Source organism: Orbicella franksi, chromosome 13 (genome assembly GCF_964199315.1).
Source record: "Orbicella franksi chromosome 13, jaOrbFran1.1, whole genome shotgun sequence".
In the NCBI taxonomy this organism is placed as follows: domain Eukaryota; kingdom Metazoa; phylum Cnidaria; class Anthozoa; order Scleractinia; family Merulinidae; genus Orbicella; species Orbicella franksi.
Genome location: NC_138157.1, coordinates 12,529,370 through 12,553,520, shown reverse-complemented (window position 1 = coordinate 12,553,520; position 24,151 = coordinate 12,529,370). Strand labels below are relative to the sequence as shown.

Here is a 24,151-nt window from a genome sequence, read left to right as displayed (position 1 = left end):
ATGATGCCAGGCCTGCAGCTGTAGGAAAGTTATTCTCTGAACAGATATGAACGTGCCTGCCTCTGAGCTCTAAACCCTTGCTGTTTTTGAAATTCTCATCCTGAGACAGCTCCCTAACTAAAAAACATCAATCCCCATTAAAATACGGCAAGAGATAGTTTTCATTTGAGCATCAAATGACCAAAATCAAAAGCAACATGATTACTATTATGGTCAACCACAAAAAAATCCAAACAAAATTATGGACCAATTGGAATACAAAGGAAATTAATCCCAGTAAATATTAATTTTGCTTAAAGTGCCAGAAAAAGTGTATGACCAAGTTTTGGTCGTGCATGTGATTGGTTGAGTTGGTCAAGCAATGTTTTTTACAGCAGTTGCCAAGCAAAGTAAGGCAAAACCAATTCTGAATGCTTAATTATTTTCTGAATTGTATAAATCCACTCAAGGAATCAAAAATTTTGTAGTTCCTCCCTCCAAAAAGAATAAAAGAACTAAGAATATTAATAGCATGTACATGGTTACGTTTTGTCCCAATTTAGTATTCTATACAAAATTGTAATTTCATTACCACCACATTTTTTGTTTGTGTAATTTTCTTTTTTTACATGAGTTTTAATTTTCCCTTATTGTATTAATATTGTTTAAATGTATAAATATTTAAAGATGAAAGATCTTAAAACATCTACATAGTCACTTGCTGTTCATTGATGCACGACTTACTTCTGGATAAACACTTTTGAATCCTGGGCATTTCAGCAACATTATGCTTCCTACATGTAAACAACAACCGCAAAGAGTTTTTTAACCTTGTTTACCACGATGAGCTAATGCCATTGTTGCTACTATTATGCAGATGTCTGTTGAAATGGCTTTTTTTTTTCAGGCCGTTGCACGCACCGTTGGTTTCAGTCAAGGATTCCAAAAAAGTCTCCATTGGGAGACTAATAATGGATCACAACAAGAAAGTTCTCCTGGAACACCGAACACTTGAGCAAATCAGTCAATGGTTGTCTGCTTCTACTACACATATGTTACATTAAATCTATTCAGGACAAGTCAGTTATGCTTGCCCTCCTTTCCAGCTTCAAAACATTATACATACCTTTAACTAACCAAGTTCTAGGTCCATACTGTAAGTTATGGACCAAGTTTTTTCCCCAACTATCAATTATAAACATGGCAAGTTGGATATTCAATTGAACCTGATAACTCAAACCCCCCACTAACTCAAACTGTTCTTCGTTTCCCTTCAGAGTTCGAGTTACCGGGGTTCTACTATATATTCAGTCAAAAAATTGACTTTAATTTAATTAAAAGGTGTCTAATAAATTATTAACATCATCATAAATTGATGAACTTGGGAAAAGTGCCTTAGGGATTGTGGAGCCAGCTAAGATATGAGCTTTAAGCAGAGCATGCAGGTATCCATGGCAACCCTGAGGGCGACAACCACCAGGCACCGTCACACTAATAGAATCAGTTGAAATACTCCCCACCCCATATACTTACCATCACTGCAAAAGGGAGGGAGATGAGAGAAAGAAAAGCAAATGGAACTCAAAGGTGTAAAGTAATGCATGTAAGCCCAAAAAATCCCATATGAGATCCCACAGAGCATGGCCATCTTATAAGGCCACTGAATTTCACCTAAATTATATTTAGCCACATAATGTACAAACTAACCTTCCATTAAGCCATAGACAATCCTCGGAAAAATTCTCACTGGCTGCGACTGTTGTGATGGAGTGGACCTAAAGGAGAATCAAGATATGGAAATTTGCTAAAACATATGTTTCCACTTAAAAAACAAACTGTCCTGTATTGGACTTGTATGCATGTTGATCTGACAATAGGTCAAAGAAAAAAAGGATCTTTGGCCCAAGCATATACCGTAGAGAAGTAGCATAACTACTAAATTAAATTATGCATATCAAAAAAAGGGAACCACAACTCAGGCAAACTCTTCTGATGTGCCACTAAAAGCAAACCAAAATGGTATGATCTGCTATCAACACATTGTGACACCTTTGGATGCCTTGCGACAATTTGTGATGTACTTTGTGATACACACCGTGCCCACTTGTGATCTTTGTTGATCCCTTGTGATGTTGTGATGCTTTCGATACCTTGTGACTGCATGTAATTTCATGTACTATCTTGTGAGCCTTATAGCCCACACGAGACCAGGGAGCGTTCATGGGAGCGAGATTCCATTTATGTATTCATATTTTTTATTAAACTGATCCCATGCAGGAGATTCTATTTTATCAGTTAATTACTTAGGTCAAAACATTTGATAACCTCGTGGGGAATCGCTGATTTTGAAACCCAATCCCCTATTTTCCCACGTTGAGCTTGAAGTTACCGTAGAAGTCTATTACCTCCTTTTTATCAAGAGTGACGCTAAGTGAAGAATTCAGCGGGAGAATAAGCCGTTCGTATCTCTTTCCCCCTGCAAAAAATAAATGTTCTTAATTCATTGAAGTTCTGGATCACATGAAGTTTCAAATGTACCATTCTCCCTTTCTACATACAGTATTTTATGACGGCAATATTAACTGGGCCTTGACAAGTAATCATTTGAATAGAATCACTTGGTTTGAACCGCTTTCGAGCGGTTTCATCCACCATCTTGGATTAGTCGCGGCAAATTCGCGGGCTCGGGGCTTGGGAGAGAATGTGATCTTGACCAATCAGGAGTAGTCGGGAAATTCAAAGGAAAAAGAGGAAAGAGTAAAGAGCAAAGAGTCACAAGCCGGCAGTCACGTACCCGGCGCGGCGGCAAGACATAACGCACGTGAAAATCCTTTGTTCTGTTCATCAAACCTTTGGTTTGGTCCGTTCTCGTTGCCATTACCGTCGTGTTTTGCGTAAAGTCCATGATATCAATATCGTGACGACTACAAAAATAAAAAAACAAAAAACATTCCTTGGGTAAATGTGAGCCAATCGAACGGCGGCTTGTTTATTACAAGATTGTGCAAGTCAATATGGTTACATAAGATTTGAATCAGAACGATACAACTATCTGTGGGGTAAACTTTTTGTCGACTTCTTCGAAAATCGTAAGTGTCTTTTAAAAACGATTTCTAGCGACACATATCATGACGTTGGAAGAGGAAGCTCTTCTTGGAGTCAAGAACCCCCGGAGCAGTCAATACGAGAGCCTTTCTGACAGTAGTGCAAGAATGCTCGGCGTACCGATGTCTTCAAGTGCGAGAGAGCTGGACAATACTTTGAGTGTACAACAACCAGACGACAAACCACATGTACATATAGAGTTCGTAGAAGGACTGCCCATTTGGCGAGCAGCTTTGCTGGTTGTTAATTCAGCCCTTGGTGCTGGAATTTTGAACTTTCCCCTGGCTTATGCAGAGTGTGGTGGTATCACTACTGCCTTTACTATCCAAATGGTAGGTGTTTTTCTGAAACAAGTTTGAACGAAAATCCTGAGGCGGGGGGAATCCCATATGAAAAGGTTTTGGATGCTCGTCGTCTCGATTAGAGGTATAAATCAACGATTCTGGTCTCACTCAGGGAGTTCATGACAAAACGCAACTATTTTTAGCTGTCAAAGTATCTTTAAGGGTGCACTCGAAGAAATAATAATAATAATAGTAATTAAAAAACGCTCTTATTTCCTTTTCTAGACTCGATTTCCGCTGGTCGAGTTTCGTCTACTAGCGCGGGCTCCTTTTTTGAACAGCGGCTGGTAATCCAGCCCATTCCGTTTTAAAGTGGTATCTTTTAGGGGTCAAGTAAAAGCTGGAGCCATCCTCAGATTAGGTTTAATTCAAATTTTCCGACGAGCATCCCCGACCTTTTTCGTATGGGAGTCCCCCTTACCGGGACGAAAATTCGCTGAAACCAGGTTTTCCTTTATCTAGGAAACTCCTGATTTGAATTGTTATCATAGTTTTACAACATAATGAGATTAATACCAACTGTGTTGTTCTTTTGGTGCGAAAGTTCACGTTATTACTGTCCGCTACAAACTTCAAATGATTGCAGACGAATCACGAGGTGGCATATGGCACGAAATCAGTTTGCGTGTTCGAATTTTTGGGATTTTTGCATCAGTTTTTTCACCATGCGCAGAAATACGTTTTCGCGAAAGAAAGTTCCCCCAAACATTTTTCTCTCCAAAAATGTACACTACTTGTGAAATTATGCATACAAGCATCTCATGTAAAATCTTGGTGCCATTTATCAGAAAACGTCTCTTTCGTTCAGAAACAAAACTCGAGGGATATGTCTCTTCGTGTTGTTTCACTTGTCGATTGCATCATAGTTGGTGGAGGTTAGTCCCCTCCATTAACTATGATTGCATCATGTAGTTAAATACGAAAACATAACGAAAATGTTGTAACTCCAATTAAACGTGACTTCCTGATAATCGCAAAAATTAAGAGCCGGTAATAAAGAAACCATTCTTTCACAATCGCAAAAAATGGTCCCTGCAAAAGACAAGAATTTGCCGATTTCGTGCCACACGGTATGACACGTGACAGAACTCTCGCAGTATTTATAGTCCGACAGGTAGACTGGGTACTAGTAATTCCGAGTGTTTATTTTGAAAGAGCGTTCCTTCGCAAGTTGGTTACAATGTTTTTTTTCTAAATCGCGCTGTGGTGCTATCAAATGAGAGTCAGTGATTGCGCTCAACAGTCATAGTACTCGTACTGTGTCGGTCAGGGGTGTAAACTGCAGACTGCAGACAAGCTATGATATACACTGCAGACTACAGACTTTTTGAGTATATATTGCGTTATTTTCATTATCCCGGGCTGACCGTAGACATAGTTATTCAGGCTAATCGCAGTGAAAGTCTGCCCTCCACTTTAATAGCCTGAATATCACTCCAGTTAGCCTGAATATCACTCAGATTAGCCTGAGTGACGCCCCGGTCAGCCTGTTTACGGTTAGGGTTAAGGTTAGCTCTCATTGATGGAAATGGTAACACGATTCAGTCAAAACGTCTGTAGTCTCAGTGGAGTCTGCATTTTACAACTGGTCTGCCATCTGCATTTTACCCTCAGTCTGAATTTTACCCCCGATTCGCAGTCTGCAGTCCGCAGTCCGCAGTCCGCAGTCCGCAGTCCGCAGTCCGCAGTACGCTGTCCGCAGTCCTCAGTCCGCAGTCTATTTTACACTGACCGGTACTGTGTTGAGGTACTGTGTTGAGGTACTGTGTTGAGTTACTGTGCAGAGTTACTCGTACTGTGCAGAACTTACATTATGCACAAGCTGTTTGTTAACTACAAGAGAAGATCAATCTACAAGTATGGTAACATCAATTGAGCAACACCAGTCAAGAATCGACTGTCACAAAGTGAGAGATGCCACATATGGTGTGTTAGAATGTCTACATACAGTACAACATTGCTTGTAGGCCAAACTGACTGATGTGGAGGATAATCCAGGCCCTAAAATATTTGATATCATCAATGCAACTACCACTGAATATTTTGACTACAAAAAGAAGCCATAATCGGGGACGGACACCGTAAGCGCGCGCCATTTCTAGTATTGGGGCTGTCCCTAGCAGAGGGGCATTCTGTCTGTGCATGCACCAGATTTGAGTTTCGATGAGTGTAGCCGCTGGTGCGCGCCTGCACAAAGCGAGCGGTCGAACTCCCGTTCTTCGAAAACCAAAACAAAGTTGTGCGCAGTGGCGGTGCAAACAAAATTGTCCAAGAGAAAACAGTTTGCATTTTTAGACTCTGGCTTTCCTACGGAAGCCCAAGTGCCAAAGTAGAAAGTGACAATTTTCCTACTCAATATCCCAGGATATCTGCTCTAAATTAATATCCTTTATCCTGAAAATTCACCCGTTGTGAACTGTATACTGACTGCCACTTGAAGAATCAGATTGAATCCTGAAACAAACATGGAGGCACTCTTCTATCCAGTCACCACTACCCACTGGTCAAAATACAGTAGAACCTCTATTAAGTGACCACCTGTTAAGTGGCTAACCCCTGTTAAGCTGCCATTTATCAAATTAAGTCCCAAAATTGTTGTCAGGAAAATACCATAAATAAAACCTCTTTAACAGGCCACCTCTATTGAGCACACAGCCACCTTTTGGTCATGCAGACGAAGGTTTTCTATTACCCTTACCCCTAATAAAGAGCCAGAGAAAAATAGGGGTTAAACTGGATACACCTACGACTACAAACCGTCAACCAAATGGAATAGAAGAATACATAAGTCCACACAAGTACGCATTGCGCAGTGGTACCTGTCCTACATTTTGTCATATCTTCATGCTTAGATGTAACCAACACTGTTTTCCGTGGTAGTACACCCCCACAGTTTTGTCAGGTCACCCTCGCAATGCACCCCTACCCATGAAATAAGCATTTATGAAAAAAGGCAGTTGTTAAATTTTGAAACATTTCACTCAAAAAAGCATGGCCTGGTTTGACATCTTGAATATCCCTCAACTTCTTGTTTTTATGTCGGGAGCAAAAACCACTCACATATATCAGGCCTCTAAAGAGTAATCCAAAGATTGGGTTGTCCCGGTCACAAAATATTGCTTTATAATATAATGATGGAAGTCGGCAATAATAGAAGAGATCATCAAAACGTTGTTCCACAATGAATTAAAAATTTATCATTTAACAGAAAATTAATCATTTTGCAAGACTTTAACCAATAAAATCATGATTCAGGAGAAAAAAATGGTCATAGACATAGGAGCGTGCAACTCCCCTACTAAGCAAATGTCACGGCATTTTTACAGACCGGTCTAATTCTAGGCTTCTTTTCCCACGAAACAGGTCAGTTCTGGCTGGTCAAGTCAGCGCGCATTTGTAAGGGAAAAAATTGCTGTTTTTTTTTTTTTTCTTAATCTTCTGGTGAGTCAAAAATTGAGTCTACTTGTGATTGGTCACTGAGATTCCTGTGGGGGTCTAAATAAGCGGTAAATTCAAACTTAAAATAGATCGGTCTATGAAAACGCCACGACAGGAATATGGCTGTGGTAGTTGCATGCTCCTAGGGATGGGCTCCTGATATTGTACATTTCATGTGCAAAATAAGGCCATCATGGCTCACAAAAGTACACCCCACTGACTTGTAAGTGATGAGAAATAGGATGTTTTCTTCTTCATCTTTTGCAGTGTTTATTAGTGTTCATAACTGGGGCATTCCCAATCCTGGCATACTGTGCGAATAAAAATGGATCACAATATTTTCAAGAAATTATCCGAGAGTTGCTAGGACCAAGAGCCTACTCTGCAACACAGATTGTAGTCCTGTTAAATATGTTCGGTGCCACTGTTGCATATATGATTTTGATTGGTGATCAGTTGGAAAAAGGTACGTGACCTTATTTTGCATACCAGTAGTCACTTGCTCACTCATACCAATAGGCCACGATCGATATATTGATATTCTAATATGGCTCCAAGGCTTTCAGGACAAACTTCTGTATTTGGCGTCGCTGTCTTTGTATCCAAGTCTCTTTTGGGAATTAAGAGACAAAAGAAACTTAAGAAAATTAGCAATTTTGACCCGAAAGCCTCGGAGCCATATTAGAATATTGATATATCGAACGCGGTCTATTACCCTGGGGGGAGGGGGGGGGGGCATGTAGCGTAACAACGTAATCCTTCCACATCCGCCGACCCTTTGCCATGACCTGAATACTGCTCCAGCTTTTTCCCATCTGCTTCATTTCCTTCTCCACTGTACGCCACAGTATAATCTTTGCACGACCCCTCCTGTGCTTTCCCTCTGGCATCCAATGTAAGGCTTCTTGGTGGGCGACATGGCCATTCAACCTCCATTGCTTTCTCATCAGCTGCGGATTGTAGCCATTGATTTGATTCTACATCTTTATATAGTCTGGCCATTTATAAAAATGTATGAAGTTCCTTGAAGAAGCCTACAGGAGTCCATTCATCTAAAATGCTAACTAAAGGCAATCTCTAAGATCTCTAATTCATGGATAAAAACTAATCACAAGGTCATATTTGAAACGGACATGTTCCATGCAAATACATATTACAAGGGTGGTCAGATAGATTTTGAGGAGTTTGTATGTTGCATGGCACAGCATAAATTTTACAAAAAATATTTTAGAAAATCAATATACCGTAAATAATCACATTTTAGCCTATTTAGGTGGAAAACGTAATGAGCTGTTTTGATCATTATTACTGAAACTGAGCCCCAGCATGCACACCGGATGAATTTGATAAGGTGGCCAAAGTTTTTTCTATGGTTAGGCCCACCGTCCACTCTAACCCATCACGAAAACGGAGCTTTTGGAAAATGCTCTTTAAACCAAAGGAATTTGAAAATGCCAACATCATGATAATAATGTAATTTTCCTGCCCAAGATTTCCTCAACCACAAATCCAAAATGACTTGTTATGTTGCATTTTCAAATTCCTCTTAGGCATAGTGTGGACGGGGCCTGACAGGAGGGGCCTGACAGGAGGGGCCTGATAAAGTGATGAGCTTGAAAAAAAATTAGCCTGCAGAACAAGCGTAATTTTTTTTGCATATTTTAGGCGAACAGAGGCAAAAGCAAGGCGAGCGCGAAGTGCAAGTCGCGCACGCGAGGGAAAGATGCAACTCGCGCTTCGCGCTTGCCTCGCTTTCGCCTCTGTTCGCCTAAAATACGCGAATAACGCCTGTTCTGCAGGCTAACGAAAAACTGAATGTGCTATGTGCACAGTACATTATAAGTAGAATTAACTATAATCAACTTAATTTTTATCAAAATTATGAGGCCAAATCCTGACATTTTATTTTAGGTCTCCTTGCCTTTAGAATTACCCTATCGAGTCAAGGGCTACTTGTTTTCTGATATCGATGTTTCTGTCCATACAAATTGGGCTATTACAAAGATCTTCATTCCTTCATTGCACTAAAAAAATCCTTGAATCAAAAAATAGTCAAAGTCACACAAGAGCAGGCCCCAAACAGACCAAAATGACGAATTGCTAAAGTTTCAGAACTGCAAACCATGCTTGTGCTTTGTCAGATGACTTTTAGAAGTTCTCCTGACCTCAGTGGAGAGTGAGAGACCAAAGATGATAGCAAGGCTTATGTTACTTAATAATTGAGAGGCGAAACCGGCATAATTTTGTATTTTTCCTTATCCCCATTTACACAGTGACTAGCCATGTCAAATCAACTGTTATGTTGTTTTAATGAGTCACTAACTGTCGCATCGCCTTATCTAGCCTGCGAACAGGCTCCCGGCGAGGACAGAAAAAATTTCGGCGAGCACGAAACAGAAGAATTCGGAGAGCAAAGCGATCGGGGCGGGCACCGGGAGCCTGTTCGCAGGCTACGTGTACGCCTTATCATTTTTTTCTCGAAAATTCCTCAACCATACACTGGGTGTGGCTCTCCTTATCAAGGAATAGTAATTAATATTTAAACTTTCTAAGCAATAGATCAAGGTGAATGGTGCATCTCGGCATGAAGCCAAAACCAAATTAGTCTGTGTCTGATGGGTTTATCCATTTTCTGAGGTTTCTGTGGTCTGAAGATCCGGCTTGTGATTGGTTATGACACAATAAACATTCCAGACACATTTCAATTAGGTGTTCACAATTTTCTTATTAGTTTGGCAGTAATCTGATCTCAAAATCTTGTCTCCTAGTCACTAAGCCTCAGTCCCAGATTTTCAAACAAGAGTCTTGACATCTCAGCGAATCTCGCATATACCATTTGTTGCCCCTTCAAATAATTCTGTAAGACGTTCTTTTTATTTCCAGTTGGAGAAGCTATCAACTCTCATCCTCACTGGTATTTAAGCCGGGAATTTCTGATGTGTGCCGTGTGTATCCTGCTTTTCTTGCCACTGTGTCTACCAAAGACCCTAAAAGTTCTTAGCTATTCAAGGTCAGTTGATGTTGACTAATATCCTTACAACGTTACTTTTAATTGATTGCAGAAGGATTGCATGCAAAAAGTCCTGAAAATATATATCAATTTGTGGGTCGATGTTCATTTTGTGCAGGATTGAGCTAGTTTTTGGCTGACTGATTTGCTTTTGACATGAAAAAGATTGTCCCGATATATTTATGTTGTTGTTGATTTGCACTTCGTTTTCGAGAACGGTTAATGCACAAACAAAAAACTGTTTCATGTGGCAAAGTCGCTGGAAAGCCTTTTTTTTGGATTAAATTTAGTCAGTTTACCTGTGCTTGAGTCATGTTCTCAATTTTTTCTCTTCTTCATGTTTGTTAAACAATAAAAATAAAACCTGCTTTAAATTTTGAACTCTTGTGGGGAAAAAGTGTTTTGAAACAGCAAGGGACTTAAAACAACTGTCTCAGTGTTATAGTCAGTCTTGAGATAATATGTGATTAATATGATGGATTGAGTTTAATCAGTCAATCAAACTATTACTCATTTATTTCTCCTTTCTGTAAAACTTGTGCCTTAATTCCATATGCTCTTTTTTACAAAAAAATATACAAGAATATGAAACCTCGCTGAAATTTCAATAATAAAATAATCTCAACAACTTTTTCAACGAATACAACTACATAAACTAATTAATAGGAAAATTTGATTTTCATAGATTCTGGTTTCTATAACAAGTAGCCTGTAACATGCCGTTTACTTGACTTTCTTGCTTTTTGCACTTAACAACTTACATTATTATCTGAATAGATTATTTTTGTTTTCAGTGTCCTTGGAACAGTTGGAGCTTTTTTTATTTGTGCAGTTGTTGCCGTGAAATACGCGGAAGGGTCTTATACAGTTAGTAAAGAATTTATTGAGTAAGTAACCTGTACAACTACACAATGAGTTTGCGTGGATGTTAAATGAGATGCACACAGCTGTGTATTGCTTTCTAACTGGCTGACATAGGAACTTACAATTAGCTTAGTCTCTGCATCAAGTCATTAAAATATTGTCACTGTTCGATACTGTATTTGATATCCCCTTAATTGCCTGCACATCCTTACCGAGAAGTAGACATTTATATTCTGTACTAGGAATCATGTTTGTCACTGAGAGTGCTTAATTAAATAATTAGTTAATCAAGGTCTCACACTCACTCATCCTCTTCGCCCCTTCGTGAGTGGAGCATAAGGCCAAGGTCTAAATGTAATTAATAGACCTGGGTATCACAAAGGTTTAAATAGGTAAAGTCTGCATGCGAGCCAAGTGGTCCACCAGGCTGGAGCTTATCCCGGTAATTCTGTAGCATGAAGCGACTAGCAGTGCATTTGTCTATCCCCCCCTGGAAAAGATGCTACTCCATTGCAGGTTTACCCTTTAAGTTTGCTGGCACCCATTTATACACCTGGATGGAGAGAGGCACAGTTGTAAGAGTAATTCAAAAAAAGTGCCCAAGAACACAATGCAATGTCTCCGACCAGGAACCTGCTCAATCCAGAGATGAGTGCACTAACCATGAGGCCACCTTCTTTATTTAGAGGATACATAGGCAGCTGATTTTGCAATCTTTTCTGAAGAACCAGAAGAATAGAGCTGTAGAGAAGCTGGCTGCGATCACACCTGAATTAACTTGCAAAGTCACTGTCCTTTAACTCTCAATTCAGTGTGCGAGTTACCTATCCCCCCAGGGGGGAGGGGACTCCCATATAAAAGGGACAGGGGTGCAGGGGTGCTCATCAGAAATTTTGAAAAAAACCCTAAAGAGGTACCAAGATCCTGTTTTGTGGGCGTGGCTTGAATTTCTTTTCACCTCTCAGAGGTTCCAATTCTAAAACAACACATGATCTCCTGTCATATTTTTTTGGCTAAATGGTACCGCAAAAGCCCCTGCTGTGGACCTCTAGAGGCTGAACACCCTAAGAGGCACCAAAACGACAAGCACCCCCAGTCTTTTTATATGGCAGTCCTTCCCCCCCCCCCCCCCCCGCCCCAAGGTTCTCCAACCATTAAGGGTTGCAGATTCACTGAGTGACTATATATCCTCTCATGTTAAGTACGGAGGCTGTTTAGATTGTGTCATATCTAGTGTGATCATCCAAGTCGGGGTAGACTGATGATGATTCTGCTCAAGTTGTTGTTTCAAGACTAGCCTTGGCTGATCACACTAGACATAGAACTGCTGAATAGAAAACCCGGCGTTCAAATTGCCTATCAAGTTGACATATATATTAGTGCAGCCAAAGGCCGGGCACTGGGTAAATCGAATCGCTCTGAGGCTGACTTTGTCTGCTTTGTTTGGCCTTCTAGAGGAACGTTTTTCACCTTATAAAGAAGTTCAGTTCAGAAAGTTTTGCCTGCCTGTGAAAACCACTTGTTTTCCTGCTGAAAATGTTAATGAAATCCCTGCACGTGTCAAAAAGAACTTTCACTCTTTATACATGTAAATATCAGTGAATGAATCTTTATTTCATTTGTTGCTGTTGTATTTTAGAGTAAAAGTGCCATGGACAAAGGCATTTGCTGCACTTCCGACAATTTGCTTTAGTTTCATGGTTTGTATTTTTTATGTCTATCAAGAAGTTTTACTTGTGTCGTGTAAGGTTCATTAGGTCTTCAATGTTTTGTTATATCGCAACTTTTGTCTCTAATGTGCCTCCAAGAATTAGCGCTGCGACTATTTTGTTCCATTATAAGCAAATAATGCTCTCTTCAAACTTATCAATTAGGTCATCTTTTTGCCATTAGAATACATTATTTTCATGATTGTATTCATAAGTATTTAAGCCACCACTCTAGGGAATTCACGTAAGTCTCATCGTGCTTTGGTGACTAGAAGAAAAGAAATGATTTATTCCTGTGTGATTTCTTTTATTTCATTCCCAAAGCCTCGGAGCCATGTTAGAATTTTAATAAATCGAAACAAGCTTATTGAACAGGAGTTTCAATAGCTGATCTTTTCTTCAGAAGGACGTAATGATAATAATAAGGTGGTCATATAAAAGCTTAATTGATAGGGTTCTACTGAACAGTGTACTGTTTTATAAACTTCAAGTGTTATTTTTGTTTTTTTGCCATTAAATTTCATTGAGTGTTCTATAGTGTTGCATTAAGTTGCTAATTCAGTATTATATATAAATATTTCCAGTGTCATGTACCTTCAGTAGCTGTGTATGCAGAACTCAGGAGACCAAGTGTACCTAGATTTGGAATTGTTACTGTCATCGCAATGACCATTTGCAATACAGTTTACACCTTGACTGGTTCATTTGGCTACTTAACATTTGGCACAACTGTTAAGAGTGACGTGCTTTTGAGTTATGACTCTAACGACGTTTTGGTGAATATTGCAAGAGTCGTGTTATCTGTCATGGTCTTGTCAACAGGAGCAATGGTTACTTTTTGTGGAAGGTAATCCTGATTGTGTAGTTCCAGAGAATATCAATACCTCCCCCACTGAGGGGATTTTTTCTTATACCTCCCGTTTACCCCTCTAGAAATTCCAATTAAGCTTGATACAATTCTTTAATGATTTCAAAGATTAAAGTTTAAGTTGGAACTTTTGTGCTAACAGGAGCCATAATCGGGGACTCCGTCCCCGATTGTGGCTCATGGCCGGTGCTAATTCTTTGTGCATTAAAACCGTTACTGCGCTCGTAATTCGCTTGTCTCGTCATGCCTTTAATGGTGTGCTATTGAGTAATGAACTGAACACCAACAGCGCTAGTGGCCTGACTGCCACAACTTTGCATCAAGTTAGTGATATTGAATATTCATCTATAGATCATTTTCTCACGTTTTATGAAAAGGATGGCAACATTTGGAATTACAGTCGAACTTCTCCACAATAGCTACCCGTTGGGGACAGAGGAAAGTGGGAGGTGGTGCAACATTCTCAAAAAAATATTTTAGCATATAAATAAGTCACACAATCAAAACACATCAAAAAAAAAAACAGAAACCAAACAGAAACAGAGACCAGCTACGCGCAGTACGGATCCAAGTTTCGTAACCTTTTACAACAAAAAAAAATGGGGTTTTGTTTGCAACTGGCTTCAGTCATTGATTATCTGGCCATTGTTGAGGGCTTTTTGTGCTAGTTGGGGTGCGCTTTGGTAACCATTGCCGTTGTGGAGAGGTGGCCGTTACAGAGAGATTAAAATAAGAGTGGGTGTATGGACTGTCTGTTGGTACACAGGAAAGTGGCTTGAAGAGAGAATTGGCTGTTACAGAGGTGGCCGTTATAGAGGTTCGACTGTATTTATGCAACAAACCCAGTTCTATAACATATAACAAGATAGGTTGCCTCTGTTTACTCATCTATCGAATATATCTGGCTAAAACCTGGGGAGACCATGTTGAGTTTCTTCTGCAAACTTTTAAAAGTCAGGGTATATTTTTCCACAGTCATGTTCTATCCTTAAAACAAAGTCAGTGTCACCCATTTTCACAAAAATGTCTCAAAGTGTCTTTTTCCACATGCTTTATGTATCTCTGACACATGTACAAGTCAATCATTATCGGACTGCAGTACAAGTTTGATATAAATCTTTTTATTGGAAGATTTTCTTGATTATTTAAATTTGATTCAAGCCTGTGTCTTACAGGAGCTGTCTAGAGGGATTGTATCTGGCAGCCTTCAGAATGCCTCCATCCTTTGCTGAGAAAAACGAATCAACACGACGTATTGTACAAACGTTAGTTTGGTTTACACTGGCCCTCATTACTTCTTTGTATGTAACAGACATACAATATGCGATAGATCTTATTGGCGGAATGACAGCATTGTTTATTTTTTTCTTCCCAGGTAAGCAAATCACTTGTAATGCAGAAGTATAATTTGAATGAAACTACGATAAGATTATTGAATGACTTCGATTGAGTCCAGAGGCTCTACCAGAAACTGTTGAAAGTTTGATTTTTAACCAATAAAAATTGTACAATTCAGTATAATCTGCTGCCCTGAAAAAATTGAGACTTTCTTTCACGGCTTTACCGTAACCTTATTATCGCACCTTATGGACAAAGTTGTTTCATGTTCTTTCCCCCAAGGACATCAAACTTCTCTACACTCACAAATTATACAATGAGCATTGATTGTCTGTTATTTGTGGCCTTGTGGAATTGAGGTACAGTTGAAACTTGTACGCGACCACCCAAAATGTCAAGTGTAAATGGTCGCTCAATATGGGAGGTGTGGTCGCTTAAGAGATGAAAGAGTGGAGGAGAGTGGGGGATGAAAGTCTTGATTTCTTACTTTAGTGGCCTAGCTTAAACGGTTTATTGCCTAAAATGCGAATTATCCTTTAGCAATCACAAAACTACAGTTGAACACGCTTGCATTTACACTGTGCATTTATTGAGGAAGGCACATTGTGCTCAGATATAAGTCCCATCAGGGTTGCGTAGCGTCACACTATACAATTTATGTTTGACGAGATGAGATCATGGGTCAAATAGTCGCTTACCAGAGGTTTAAAGCAATAATTAAATAACAAATTGTAAGCCTAAAAAGTGGCCGCAGTCCGGTTCTTATGAGAGGCAGCCACTTACGAGAAGTTTCCACTATGGTGTTTTCACTTAAGAACTTCGGTATTTTGGGAAAGTGGTATATATAGCTTACGGTCACTTACGAGAGGAAGTCACTCAGGGAGGTTTGACTGTATTTCGGGGTCTTTCCATTTCTCTGTTATTATTGCTGCATGCTACATATATTTATCATTTCACTGACTCATTCTTTTGATTCTTTTTGCTCTATTTTTTTGTTTTCAGGCATTTTTCTTGTTCAAGAAATGCTTCAGTATTCATTTCTCACAGCCACAAGAAAACTGTTGATTGTTCTTGGTCTCTGGTATGTTTTTGTTGGAGTGTTTATATTTGCAGAATCTGAAATGTTAGCCATAATGGAGGACATCAAAGGAAAAGGCTTGTACTAAGCTGATCACCATGGTGCCCAGCCGTTACTTTGCCAGCTTGCCCTGATGACAAACCAGTTCACACTACAAGTGCAGGATAACAAACTCTAAATGCCTGATCGATTATAATGAACAAACCCAGAGGTTTCATTAACGTGTAACTGTAAAATTTACTTACGTGCAAGTGTAAAAATATGTACAAATTGTAAAATATTGCACAATACAGTTAACCAACCGCTGTATCATTGTGATGTTATTTGGTCTAACGCTAACAAAACAAGTCTCTAGAGACTTCTTAGATTACAAAAGCGAGACGCTCACCTTATTCTGGTGAAAAGGATCAGAGAGGAATGCACTGAGTTTATTCCAGTGTCTTGGTTACTGCCCTTCCTATCTTGACAAGATTTTTCCTATTTACTCCCAAATTCATAGTCATTACACTTGAAGGAACAATTACATTCATAAGGCTAGGATTTCATCTCAATCTGGTGTAGAATCATTTTTGACTTGGAAAATAACATTTTCCAAGTACTTTGTGGTAACGTCTCGCACTAGGATGACTTCATGAATGTTTTCAACGTTGTCAAATCTCCTCGTGTATTCTCTTACTGTTGCGTTCTGCATTATTTCTTATGCCACTGGGATTTAACTTCATTCGTCGCCTCTCTAGCTCGATACATCATGTTTCGACATAATTTGCTTGTTTATACACCTAATTAGCCTTGATACATAAGCTGTCCACTTGTTTTGATCTAACTACATGACTATGGCTCTGAAATAGAGCCAAAATATTGTGAAAACCTTTTTGCATTGTGGTAAACCAAATTACTTGGTTTTCAACAATGTTAACAATCTTACTACCTGCTAAGTTATATAGAGTCTATATCAGAATCTTGACATTTTAATCTGAACATCTCTTTGTATAAAAAGAATTTCTCAAGAATTACTGGTCAGGGGTTTATTGTAGATTTCATGTATAAATATAATTAAAATTTTATGATTAACTGTGGGTTGTATTGGTATTTTATTGTTAAATTTACTTAGCTTAAGCTTTTTATACAGTTTCAATGTAAATCAGCGCGTAACGAACACGAAATTCCTATTGGCTAATACTGAGTAACTTATTAAGAGCGTAGATCCGACAATATCAAGAATCGGTCGACAGAAGCGAAATAACGAAATTTTTCTTCCCCAATTATGGCTCCTGATTTGACTAAAAGAACCCATTTGCTTAACTGTTTTCGGAATTGACATCAAAAGGTTCGATTTCCTTTTCTTTTCTTCAAAATTTGCAAAACTTGAAAATGCGGCCACAGGGCCTTCAGCGGCGGCCATGAGACTTGAAATTTGGCACATGTTTAACATACTCGTATGGACGTACCAAACGTTTTCTTAACATGTCCTTTACACAGTTTGTGGGGCATCTCTTAAACTTTACTCGGGACTAAATTTTGTTTAAAAATGTTTTTTTTTCAACAAAATAGTTGACTTTCGGAAGCTGAACCATTTACGGACCTAAAGTGATAAGGCTAATATTAGCAAACTTTGAACTTGTCAAATGCTGTCTGTTATATTACAGTTAAGTAAATAAATATAACCGAATAAAAGCAGGTTCTTTATTCTACTCGCCTGGAAAAAATTACAGGTGGCCCGTAAAAACTATTCCGTTGAGAGAATTTTCCGTGAGGTCACTTTGACGCATATCTCACTTAATTATTCAATTGTTAATCATTGCGCAATTGTCATTATTTCCGACTATTTTTTTTATTTTATACATTCCCAATAACTCTTGGAAGGTAAAGAATTGAAATAAATCCAAGATAAGAAGTTCAAACAAGTTTTTACAACTCAGCTTATCTATAGACCAGTCTGTTTGTTTTTTCAATAGCACTAGTACTTTATCATGATTCACGCAAACTATTTCACACGGTAGCGAACTTGACTATGGCTTCGATGGATCCTTTTTGACATGGATCTTATGCATTCTAACTAATAATTTTGTTTTAACGAGTACATATAGCCACTCAAGCAATGGAAATACAAAATTCGTGAAACGTGAAAGGGATATCTTTAAACATAGACAACAACTATAATTAAATTAAACTAGGAACGTCGCGTTAAACTTCACAGTATCACTACCACTACTAAACACTTGCCTGCTTTGCTGTACTATTTTCAAATGCAAAATTTCCATTCAAGAAAACGTTTGAGATATGGTATATTCCAGAATCGGTGTATATTAGTAAGACGTTATTTATGTTTCTTACTTTATGATTAAATATTTCACTCGAGCTTCGGAATAAATTCAGTAGACATTATTAAATTAAACGGAAATCCTTGAGAACGTTAATTAACAGATTCATTCCTGGCTTTGGAATTCTCAATACGCTAGTCTTTTTGGATCTTCATCGCATTGCTACTTTTTTTCATAAAGTTTACCTTGATGAAGATACGATTTTCAGGCTAGTGAAAATACTTGTTCCTCAATCACACCCCTAACTTGTGTTGCGTGACAATGTGATCAGCAATTAATTTGCCCGAGATACGGATCGATATAACTAGCTACTGAGCGTGAGTGGTTCAGGTAAAAGTTATTCAAAGCGAACACTTCACTTCACGGCGAACGCTTTCTGACTAACTATTTATATTCTATTATGGCATGCGCATGTGATTATTCATCGCTAGTGGGTGGAGAGTGCGGTTCGAGAGTGCAGTTCGAGTAAAGAGAGACCTGCGTCACCAAACGAGAGTGTACAAAGGAAGTGTATAAATCATCTTGCATTTCACAAAATCAGCGATGATTCCGGTGTTGACTCCGAGTGGAAGCTGCTTCTTGCAAGGGCAGGTAATGTGTAATGGTCAATTTACTGTAATCCTAAAACACCATTTTAACCTGCCTTTCCAACAAATTATAACTCTTTCGCTGGCATAAACTATTTTTTTTTAGTCGGAAATAATAAGAATTGCGCAATGATTAACAATTGAATAATTAAGTGAGATATGCGTCAAAGTGACCTCACGGAAAATTCTCTCAACGGAACAGTTTTTACGGGCCACCTGTAATTTTTTCCAGGCGAGTAGAATAAAGAACCTGCTTTTATTCGGTTATATTTATTTACTTAACTGTATTATAACAGACAGCATTTGACAAGTTCAAAGTTTGCTAATATTAGCCTTATCACTTTAGGTCCGTAAATGGTTCAGCTTCCGAAAGTTAACTATTTTGTAGAAAAAAACAATTTTAAACAAAATTTAGTCCCGAGTAAAGTTTAAGAGATGCCCCACAAACTGTGTAAAGGACATGTTAAGAAAGCGTTTGGTACGTCCATACGAGTATGTTAAACATGTGCCAAATTTCAAGTCTCATGGCCGCCGCTGAAGGCCCTGTGGCCGAATTTTCAAGTTTTGCAAATTTTGAAGAAAAGAAAAGGAAATCGAACCTTTTGATGTCAATTCCGAAAACAGTTAACCAAATGGGTTCTTTTGGTCGAATAAGAAAAATTTCGTTATTTCGCTTCTGTCGGCCGATTCTCGATATTTTCGGATTTACGCTCTTAATTAGTTGCACAATTTCATTCATGCTCGTCCCCAGAGGCCGCGTTCCTTTTGGTCAGCACCAAGAATCACAACCTCTGGGAAGGTCCAACATCGGAAGTCCGCAATTCACCGACTTTGCCGTCACTCTGCGCATGCTCAAAGTCAGGTCTGAGCGAATTTTGAAAAAATTGTCCTACGGTGTTATAATAAGAGACAACCGTAGGAATTTTTCAACGAATTTTTCAAAATTCGCTCAAATCTCGTTTAAACTCTCCAGGATGAGAAAAATGACACCATTAAATGTTCAAGAGTCTTTCTTCGGTAAATTACCCAGACATTGAACGATTAATGTCAACTCCTGATCTCCATACAAACTCTTTACGCTTGGGTGACCTGTGATTGGGCCTTGATACAACATCCAAGCGTTGCTTACAATTCGGGCGAAACTCAAACTTGCAAATTTGTTTTACTTTTCGGTCGCGATAGACTCTGGCGAAATCCCCGCAAGCGTCTCGAATAATTAAGAATAACATCAAGATTAACAGCTTGTCCACAATACACCGAAAAACTAGTTGGATATTTCAGTTTGGATATAGCGGGGTTTTATAATTTCAAAGTTTTCCTCCTCTTACGAGACGCTTGCAGGGATTTCGCCAGAGTCTATCGAAAAAGTAAAACAAGTTTGAGTTTCGCCCGAATTGTAAACTGCCCGTGAATCTGCCCGTGTGAATTAACCCTTGAACTATTCAATGGTCCTGCTCCGACCAGTTTTCTGTGCGACTCTGACAACGTCCTATGCAACGACTTGTAGATGGACTCAGGCTAAACAGATACTTGTGCTCCTTTGTCAATGCACCATGTCAGCGTGTCTAGGTCTTGGATCTTGGCTTGGCACATGCCATCCGGTGTTGGGCCTACCGCCTTCAGGGTTTGTCGCTGGTTCTGCCGTGGAAGTATTAAAACGAGTGGGTGTGATAACCTCTCCCACGAATGTGGAGCTAAAGTCGTCCTCAGTTTTGAGAACGTGGTTCACCGTTTTTATAGGTACACTCTTGGATACGGTAGAGAAATGTCCCATTTTATTGCACTTGGTGTATCGTGTCTCTGCAGCTGGGCAGTTCCTCCTTCCAAGGGATGTCGGCGGTTGTAATGCCCAGTTTCTGCCACTTGTTTGGAAAGGTCTCCTCTTAGAGTCTCGCTGGTTCCTTTGCTCTGTATCTTGATCAGTGATAGAATCTGGGCAGCTCCCTCGCGGTGTGACACTCTCAATCTCTACAGGTTTTGATTCCTGTAACTCCCGGTTTGTTGCTTCCTTCAAGGACAGGACCTTCACTACTTTTTCAAGCGAATGGGGTGCTCCCTCGTTATAGAGTTTCAGCTTGTAATTGTCTTCCATACAGGAAAAGGTAAGTTTGTCTCTTAGTCTAACGGATTGCTCGTAGTACTTGCACTCGGCGGCTCTTTCTTTCACCGTCACGACCCATAAATCGAGGGTCTGTGTCGGCTCGCGTCGGCTTGAGGTGTCCGCTTATTGCAGGTTTTGTGCAACAAAATGGCTTAATATTGGTGTCCGCGTCCGCTTAACAGAGGTGTCCGCTGAATGCAAGTTTATTTTACAGAAAATGTGGGAAGAAAATTTAGGGACTCAAGCTGGTGTCCGCTTAATAGAGGGTGTCTGCTTAATACAGGTTTCACTGTGGTAAGAAGATCCTTTTTCTGAAACCATGCTGGGTCCGGAAAGGCACCGAGGCAACAGGCATTAACACAACATGTTTTAGTGGTCTTTTTAGATGCGACCGCTTCATACAGCCAGCCCCACTACCGCTAGTCAGCGGAATTCATGTTACTACAGTCATGTGTCAAGTGGTCACTTGCCAGAGGTGTAAAGTAATAATTATATTGCAAACTGTCAGTCCAAAAAGTGGCTTTTGATATTTTGGGATAGTGGTAGCTTACGGGAACCAGTAGTCATGCAGTAACGAGAGTGGTGTTGAGAGTTAGACGCACAGGGAGATTTGACTGTATTTCATCATCGTTCCATTTTTTGTTATTTTTGATACATGTTATATTGATCATTCACCAAATCGTTCGTTTGATTCTTTTTGTTCCATTTTCTTTGTTTTTCAGGCATATGTCTTGTTCAAAAAATGCTTCAGGACTTATTTCTCACGACCACAAGAAAGTCGCCAATTGTCCTTGGTCTCTAGTATGTCTGTTGGAGTGTTTATATTTGCAGACTCTGAAGTGTCAGCCATAATGGAGGACATCAAAGGAGAAGGCTTGTACTAAAGCTGACCGCCATGCTTCAAGGTAGCATCTTCGTGCTTCTGTGGCGCCCAGCCGTTACTTTGCTAGCCTGCCCTGATAAATTACAATATTTTGCTGAGAGGAAGCGACATCAGCCTTAGCCGTGCGGGTCCTCTATCCTAGTCGAATAGTTGGTTTTCACATGACGTCACTAAAATTCAAATTACAAAACTATTGATCTTCCTGAGATTTTACTTTAATGATGTATAAGAGCAGCTGAAAACTAATTTTCATACACATTTTCGCTCCGAATGGGTTCTTGGTTTTGTGATACACTACGCTTGAATTTCGAACCTTTTGCGTGACGCGGCATTTACATTACGGCGTCATGATGGTTGAAAAAGCGACTTATTTCGGGGAATTTGGCTATCTGAACAGTTCATGTCTTAGAAAAAGTATTATTTTAATGTTTTAGAGTTCCTCGAGGGATAAATTCACGCTTTTGTGGCAAAACTCAGTAACAGATGTTTCTGTTGGTTTCCGGCCGCCATGTTGGTGCCCATACGGATGGGCACCAGCATGGCATCTCCATACAAATCTCTATAAATTTGGGTAAAACATTTCTCCGCATATCTTGCATAAGAATAATTTCTGTGACCAGACTCTTGGCGAGAGTCTTTGCATATTTACCTTCTTTCATTTCCCATATTCTGGACTTTATCTATTGAACCGTTTTGATTTTTATTTTGATCTATTTTGAATGGCGTGACACTGAAAACCAGCAATTGGAATTTGGGGATGCTGGTTTTTGTGGATGCTGGTTTTTGTGGAGGGAGGAAAACTGGAGAACCCGGAGAAAAACCCTCGGAGCAAGGTGAGAACCAACAACGAGCTCAACATACTTATGGCACCGAGCCGAAATCGAGCCCGGGCCACTCTGTGTTAATTAACTTAGTGTTTTGGTTTGTCGTTTTATTTTCCATTGTAAATGATTGCATGCCTTAGTCATCGTGATCTTTAGGAAACAAGTTGTCATTTTTACCTTTCGTGTTGGCATCATTTTGCCTTGTTAGAGATTGCTTAGTTTAGTTTTTATCGCAAGGGCCTCTTCTCTAGGCTATCGCCTTTCATTGAGCTTTAAAGAATTGCGTGATTTTGAAGGGCAATGACCACTTGTTAAATTACCTTGCACCGCCCCTATAGTGACCTACTAGTCTTTAGTTACTCTTAGTTTATACTTTATCTTAATCGAATTTCAGTTTACGGCTTTCAAGGATTTATTCAATGATTGATGTCAAGGGAATAAAGAAGTCTATATTCCACATCTGTCTGTTTTAATCACTAGCCCGTGAAGTAGTTCTAGATTCAAGAAACCGGCAGTGACAGCTCTTGAAACTCTCGCCGCCGCTATAACAAGTATGTTAAGCGAGTCTTGTGATATTTTGTTGATACCTTGTGACCAGTGACCGTGATTCACCTGATATCTCGTGAGCCCTTAGATTAAAGGCCTTTGTTTTAACTTTGTATCCTGGTTCATGGGAGCGAGATTTCATTTGTTTGTTTATTGATTTTGTAAACTGGTGTGATGCAGGTCATTCGGCAGCTGTATCAGTTAGTACAGTAGATGTAGAAAAGCAATAACTGAGCGATGTTTTACGCAGATTTTGAAACCTAATCTCCTAATTCTTGGATAGGATCACAGCTCGGGTTGAACCGCTATCCAGCCGTTTCATCCACCATCTTGGATCAGTCACGGCAAATTCGCGAGCTTGGGACAGGATTTGATCTTGACCAATTAGAAGTCACCGGGGGATCAGAGATATCACAGGAAATGAGTTCGCGCGGTGAAAGATCGTAAAAGGGCCATCAGCTGACCGGAGAAAGTCAGTTGGACTGTAACTATATATAACTGCAGATGTAAGCAAACGGATGTAAAATGGCATAAGAACATCATTTTATTAAGTACGAATATTGATAAAATACCAGGATTTTTCGTGTTCCTAAAATTTGACATCTTTGTCGCGCACAGAGATGAGGATATCGATTTCGTCATGGTTACGCGCATGCATGAGTTTTCTTTCAACATTATTGTAGGTAATTAATCAATTTGGTAAGTAAGTAAGTAAGTAAAGTGAGTGAGTGAGTGAGTGTGTAAGTCAGTTAAGTAAGTAAGTAAGTAATTTAATAGTAAGCATTGTAATAGTAAATAAGAAAAAAAGTGATAGCACTGATACAAAAAGAAAAGAAAATTGAGGTTAACTTTGACTTTTTTAACTCAGAAAATAACATTTTCTCGATTGGCAAACGTGCATCACCTGTGCCTTACATTAAAATGGTTATCATATTAATATAAAGTTTTTGTACAGTCCCGACAAACTGAGATGCCTTATATTTGGATGTTTCATCAATATCTATATGATAAACAGAACCAGAAGTCCATGGCCTCCTGACAGAAGATTGGCATGACCGCTTGGACAAGGAGATGAAATTCGTATGCCAGCACGGTGATGTTATATCCTCTACCAGTATGGACATAACGTCACACTATCCATTCTTCAGTTGATCCG

The 24,151-nt window shown here is 39.4% G+C and overlaps 2 protein-coding genes across 2 annotated transcripts in view; one reads left to right on the top strand and one right to left on the bottom strand.

Annotated features, from left to right (window-relative positions):
- Positions 1–2,895, bottom strand: part of LOC145466658 (diphosphomevalonate decarboxylase-like) — an 11,129-nt gene extending 8,234 nt beyond the window's left edge. Inside the window, exons 1-5 of the mRNA XM_081450375.1 lie at positions 2,538–2,895; positions 2,385–2,455; positions 1,687–1,754; positions 724–773; positions 1–117 (exon numbers count right to left, since the gene is read on the bottom strand). The exon at positions 1–117 is cut by the window's left edge and continues 24 nt beyond it. Coding sequence (XP_081306501.1) covers positions 1–117; positions 724–773; positions 1,687–1,754; positions 2,385–2,455; positions 2,538–2,634 — 403 coding nt within the window. The 5' untranslated portion in view covers positions 2,635–2,895. The remainder of the gene's footprint in view (positions 118–723; positions 774–1,686; positions 1,755–2,384; positions 2,456–2,537) is intronic.
- An 84-nt stretch (positions 2,896–2,979) lies between these two features.
- LOC145466657 (sodium-coupled neutral amino acid transporter 7-like) lies at positions 2,980–16,742 on the top strand. The gene is made up of 8 exons (XM_081450374.1): positions 2,980–3,416; positions 7,134–7,332; positions 9,750–9,876; positions 10,671–10,763; positions 12,380–12,440; positions 13,034–13,296; positions 14,493–14,692; positions 15,658–16,742. Exons 1-8 carry the CDS (start codon positions 3,108–3,110, stop codon positions 15,819–15,821), a joined length of 1,416 nt encoding a protein of 471 aa, XP_081306500.1. The 5' UTR covers positions 2,980–3,107; the 3' UTR covers positions 15,822–16,742.
- The last annotated feature ends 7,409 nt before the right edge of the window (positions 16,743–24,151 follow it).

Coding starts and splice junctions, on each gene's coding strand:
- LOC145466657 (XM_081450374.1), top strand. CDS start 3,108: ATGACGTTGGAAGAGGAAGCTCTTCTTGGAGTCAAGAACCCCCGGAGC. Junction 3,417..7,133: donor CTGCCTTTACTATCCAAATG/GTAGGTGTTTTT, acceptor CATCTTTTGCAG/TGTTTATTAGTGTTCATAAC. Junction 10,764..12,379: donor GTTAGTAAAGAATTTATTGA/GTAAGTAACCTG, acceptor GTTGTATTTTAG/AGTAAAAGTGCCATGGACAA.